The 5,713-nt window shown below is 62.8% G+C and overlaps 1 protein-coding gene across 1 annotated transcript in view; it reads left to right on the top strand.

The window, feature by feature from the left end:
- Positions 1 to 5,713, top strand: part of KCNH2 (potassium channel, voltage gated eag related subfamily H, member 2) — an 85,866-nt gene that overhangs the window by 39,609 nt on the left and 40,544 nt on the right. Inside the window, exons 2-3 of the mRNA XM_015408618.1 lie at positions 1,959 to 2,123; positions 3,601 to 4,054. Of these exons, the coding sequence (XP_015264104.1) occupies positions 1,959 to 2,123; positions 3,601 to 4,054 (619 nt within the window). The remainder of the gene's footprint in view (positions 1 to 1,958; positions 2,124 to 3,600; positions 4,055 to 5,713) is intronic.

Genomic DNA, 5,713 nt, shown 5'->3' on the forward strand with positions numbered 1-5,713 from the left:
CCCCCCCGACCCCTTCCAGCCCCCCTCGCTGGCTGCAGAGAGGCTGGTAGGGGAGGGGGGCTCCAGCACCAGCCACCCTCCCTGTCGGCCCCCCAAGGACTGTGGCCAGCGCCTGGCTCCCCTTTCCAACAGCCAGCAGGCGGGAAATGGGAGAGCCACTGTGGTGTCGTGTCGTGGTTGAGTGCGCAGACGCTAATCTGGGAGAATTGGGTTTGATGATTCCCCTGGCTGGATGACCTTGGGCAAGCCATACTTCTGATAAGAGCCGCTCTTGAAAAAGAGCAGTTTCTGTCAAGAGCTCTCTCGGCCCCACCTACCTCCCAGGGTGTCTGTCTGTTGTGGGGAGGGGAAGGGAAAAGGAGTTTGTAAGCCGCTCTGAGACTCCTTCGGGTACTGAAGGGCCATGGGGGATAAACCCAATCAGTTTGGTGTGGTGGTTAAGTGCACAGACTCTAACCTGGGAGAGCCGGGTTGGATTCCCCCACTCCTCCTCCACTTGCACCTGGCTGGGTGACCTTGGGCAAGCCGTAGTTCTGACAAGAGCTGTCCTTGAACAAGAGCCGTTTCTGTAAGAGCTCTCTGCCCCACCTGCCTCACCGGGGGTCTGTCTGTTGTGGGGAGGGGAAGGGAGAGGAGTCTGTAAGCCGCTCTGAGACTCCCTTGGGTAGTGAAGGGCCATGGGGTATGAATCCAATCTCTCCTCTTCTTCTCCTCCTTCTCCTTCTCCTTTCCTCTCATCCCTCGCCCATCTCTCTGCTGGGATAGGCCGCTCAAGGCAGGGGAGGCAAGCGGGCGTCCCAAAGGGTTAGCCTGGCGGAAGCAAGGCAGAACGGAAGCCAGCCTGCCGCTCGGGGGCTTCCCAGTTGTTCTGGTGGCTTTTAGACTGAGATAGAGGGGCGTGTGTTTCTGCTGAGGCGGAGGCCCTGACGAAGTGGGCTTTGGCCCATGGCGGCATGCACGTCAGGAGGCCTGCGGGTCTTTCGGGTGCCCCCAGACGCTTTCCCTGTTTTTGCAAAACGGTGGTGTCAGGGCTCTAGGTATCTGTATGGCGCCTCCCCTCTCCAGAAGGCCCTGGGCACAGGCAACATGCAAGGAAGGGAGAGGGGCTAAGAAGGCTGCTTGCCTGGCATGGGGGGGGGGCAGGGTGCAAGGGGCCCAGGGCAGACCCTGAAGCCCTCATCTTATGCAGCTTCCTTGCCGGGGCTGGCCCGAGCCAGGAGGGAAACCCTGCCCCCCTCCCCAGGGTGCTGCCCAAAGGCGGTGGTGGTGGTGGAGGAGGAGGAGGCCAGTGCCCGTCACGGCCCACAGGGTGGCAGAAGCCTGCAGGGTTTTCAAGGCCAGAGAGCAGCAGAGGTGGTTGGGCGTGGCCTGGCTCTGCGGAGCGACCTGGGACTGCCTGGGGTGTGTGTGTCTCCCATCCAAATACTAGTCAGGACTGACCCTGCTGGGCTTCCGGGATCTGGGGCGGTCCGGCCATCCGGGGCTGCCCGGGGCAGGGCAGAGCACAGATATGCGCTCAGTGACTCCCAAGGCCCCGGTCCACTGGGCCACTGCCTCGCCTCTGATGGAACCGGCGTGTGTCGGAGCATCCTGTCAGTTTGCGGGAGGAAGCCCAGAGCTCTGCGGGCCCATGAAGCCTGGCTGCTGAGCCTGCCGGCTGAGACGGCCGAGAGCGAAGATGCTGTAAGCATCGGAGGGCGTTTCCTCCTGGCCGGAGAGAAGCCACGTGGAAGCATCCCGTTCGGCCCTTCGAGCAAAGCTCTTTCCGCCCCCCTGCAGGCTTTGAAAGAAGGGGGGGAGCCACCGCAGCCACTGCAAGAGAGCCCCCCTTCCGGCAGGGTCCTCTCCCCTGGCCCCCTTCCCCGGCAAAGCCTTCCCCTCCCCACCGGGGCCTGCCCCTCTGCTCCCAGCGCCAGGGAGGGACTGACCGGCCGACGGGCCCCTTCTCTCCCTCGCAGGCAGCTGCTTTCTGTGCCTGGTGGATGTGGTGCCCGTGAAGAACGAGGATGGGGCCGTCATCATGTTCATCCTCAACTTCGAGGTGGTGATGGAACGGGACCTGCTGACCAGCCCGGTCAAGAACACCAACCACTGGGTCTCCCCGGCAGCCTGGCTCCCCACAGGTGGGGGCCTCTCGCGACCGCATGCACCGCTGGCAGCCGCATGGGGGGGGGCAGGGGGGCCTGGCAGCTCAAAGGGCTCGGCCCGCCCGTTCAGGACCTCTGGCTGTCCGCACACTCCTGTCCGCCTCCGGCTCCGGTATCCGAATGCGCCTCTGCGTGGCTGCAGTGGCCTCTGCGTGGCTCCAGGGCTCCCTGCCGCAGACGGCTCCGGATTCAGCCTCTGCCTGGTCCCTCTGCCCCACTGGGCCTCTGGTCCGGAGAGCTGGAGCATCCAGGAGGAGGCCTGGCCAGTAGGAACAGGGTAGGGCCGATCCCCACGGGGGACGCCTGCAGAGGGGCCAGTGCATCAGTTCCTGTCCTCTGGGCCTTCCTGCATCAGTTCCTGCTTAGGGCAGGGAAGGTGTGAATTGCTGCTTCTCTCTGGCAGCCCAGACCAGGACTACAGCTGCATATTTGCAACACTAGAATAATAAACTTTCAGAAAATGAACGGTGGCCTTCGCGGCCAAGAGAGAACAGATATCTTGAGCCACCCCCAAACCAGGTTCCCGAAGAATCGGCAGCCATTGCTAGAGAGCAGCTTGCAGGAGCCTTTCCATGTGGGCAGCAGGTGTCAGGCAAACCCCAACCGTGCAAGGAGAGCCAGTCTGGTGGCGTGGTTAGGAGTGCGCAGAGGACTCTTGTCTGGGAGAACCGGGTTTGATCCCCCACTCCTCCTCCACTTGCACCTGGCTGGATGACCTTGGGCAAGCCACAGTTCTGATAAGAGCTGTCCTTGAAAAAGAGCCGTTTCTGTCAAGAGCTCTCTCAGCCCTGCCCACCTCCCAGGGCGTCTGTCTGTTGTGGGGCAGGGAAGGGAGAGGAGTCTGTCAGTCGCTCCAAGTGAAGGGCCATGGGGTATAAATCCAGTCTCCTCCTCCTCCTCCTCCTTTTCTTCTTCAAGACCCTTTTCTGGTCTCTCCAACTTCAGATTTGTAACCTGCCCGGCCCCTGTGGGATTCATAGCAGGGCCCCCCCAGGCGTGTCCATTTCTAGCCTCATGGCAGCCGTGTAGGCGAGGCCGAACGAGAAGGCCGTGGGCTCCAGGGTTCCCTCTAAGCTGAGCTAGTGTGAGCCAGCTCACCGCTGTTTAGCCTCCGACGCAGACATTTTTGTCTCAGGAAGGGATGGCTCCAGACCAAGCTAATTTATGCAGTAGCCAAATTGCTCGCTCACAACTTCAATGCCAGCAGCTCACAAAGTAGGATTTTTGCTCACAGGACTCTCCACAGCCCCCCTTCAGCACATGCTGAGTTCCAGCCTCACTTTCCCCCACGCTAGCTGGGCCATGCTGAGCGGAGGGGGATGTCCCAGGAGCCCCCTTTCCCTCCGAGGAGCCTGCCTTCTGCCCAGAGGGATTCCAGGCTCAGACTCCTAGCCAGGCTCCTCTCTCTCTCTCTCTCTCTCTCTCTCTCTGTCTCCCCCCCTCCTCCCCGCAGGCCGGGGCAAGTCGTTCCGCCTGAAGCTGCCGGCTCTGCTGGCCTTGGCGGGGAGCAAGCAGTCCCTGCCGCAGGATGACCCGGACGAGGCCGTGGTGGTGGACTTCTCCAAGCACAGCAGCGATTCGGTGGCGCTGGACGAGGCCCCCTCCTCCCTGGACAACCACTGCCTGGGCTACGGGGAGCCCGAGGACCGCCAGGCCTTGATGGAGCGCGAGGGGGGCAGGGAGCCGGAGCCCCCCGTCACCCACTCCTCGCCCCGGGCGGACAAGGCCCGCCTCAACCTGGACGCCTCCTTCTCCAACTGCAGCCTGGCCCGCAGCCGCTCCCGCGAGAGCTTCTACAGCATGCGCCGGGCCTCCTCCGTGGACGACATCGAGGCCATGAAGGGCGACGGGGACAAGGGGCGGGGACACAGCCGCCACGCCAGCACAGGTATCCCGGGGCGTGGGGGGTTGGCAAGAGGGGGTGCCGCGTGAGCGGTTGGGGGTCCGCAGGTGTGGCCCAGCAAGAGAGTCCCGCGGGGGGGGGGGGCTGGAGCTAGAGTCCCTTTCGGGGTGAGATGTTCATCTCTCCCCAGCAGTGCCCAAGACGAGGAGGCCGAAGTTGAAGGGAGGGAGCTGGCGGGCTTCTCGCCGAGGGCAGCAGCAGCAGCAGCGCTTTGGGGCCCCCGGCTGACTGGGAAGAGTCTTTGAAGGGGGCGGGGGGGGCGGACGAGCTCCACCCCAGTGCTGGCACAGGCCCCTCACGGCTGCCCTGCAGGGTCGGACCAGGGCCCAGAGTCCCGTCCTGCAGTCTGTTTCCCGCAGTGGCCACCCACTGGACCAGGGTTCCCTCTAAGCTGGGTTAGTGTGAGCGAGCTCACAGTTCTTTAGCCTCCGGCTCACACATTGTTTGTCTCAGCTCAGGAAGGAGGGGTCCAGCGCAAACTGATTGATGCAGTAGCCAAATGGCTCGCTCACAACTTCAATGCCAGCAGCTCACAGAGTAGGATTTTTGCTCACAAGAAGACTCTGCCGCTGAGAGGGAGGCATTGCACTGGCCAGCCTGAAGGCCACAAGTGGGTCGTGGAGGCCGCAGGCTCCCCCCCCCCACAAGTGGCACTCAGAGATGCAGGGCCTCTGGCCGTGAAGCTCCCTTGAGCAGCCACCTGCTCCAATAGCTGTCGGGGGACTGGCCTTGCCCCACCCCCACCCCCCAGTTTGGTGCTGCAAGAGACCTGAACCTGAGCCGTCAGAGGAGCTGGTGGTGACCCTGCCCGTGTCATGCAGCGGCCAGTCCCGTGAACAAGCCACCCTGGTTAGGCACAGAGAGTGTCCATGAAAAGGGGTTTGGCCCCTCGCAGGTCTCGGGAGGGCGGGAGGAGGTGTGCCCCGTGACTGGCCGGTTGCAGGTTTCTCAGGGGTGTTTTCTGCGGCTGAATTGGTGCCCAGCAAACACTCACATGAATCATGTGCAGGACCACGGCCTGTTGCATTTGTGTCCTGGCCAGTGCTCCCTCTAAGCTGTGGAGACTTCTTGTGAGCAACAATTCTGCTACGTGAGCAACTGGCATTAAAGTTGTGAGGGAGCCATTTGGCTGCTGCAAAAATTAGTTTGCTCTGGAGCCCTCCTCCTTCCTGAGCTGAGACAAAAATGTGTGAGCTCTCCTAGGAGGATGCTCCTTCCTGGGGGAGGGACGGAGAGGACTTTTGAAAGGGCCCTTAAACTCCAAGGGGTCCTGCTGGGGACGGGCCGCCAGCCCAGGCTTCCAGTGGGAAAGCAGCACCTTGGATCGGAGGCGGAAGTGACCGGCCGGCCTGCCCGGAGATCACAGGGTTGGTCGGTCGGTGTTGGTCAGTCTTGTCTCCGCCAAGCAGCCAGGCCTAGCTAGCCTGGAGGCTGCTGTCTTTCTCATCAGTTCCAGTCCCCAAATGGCATCCAAGGGCAGCACTCTGCGCCCCATGTCACTGTCGCCTGAACTGGCACGGCCGCCTTCCCTGGGCCCGAGAAGGGAGACGGCCTCTGAACAGACAAGGAGCCCTTTTGGCTAACACCCCCCCCCGAGCCTGTCTCCTCCCTGAGCCGCTGAGTCTGGGGGGGGGGAGCAGAGGGGCACCCCTCTCCCCTCCCC

Source organism: Gekko japonicus, unplaced genomic scaffold, assembly GCF_001447785.1.
Source record: "Gekko japonicus isolate JY-2015 unplaced genomic scaffold, Gekko_japonicus_V1.1 scaffold1794, whole genome shotgun sequence".
NCBI lineage: Eukaryota > Metazoa > Chordata > Lepidosauria > Squamata > Gekkonidae > Gekko > Gekko japonicus.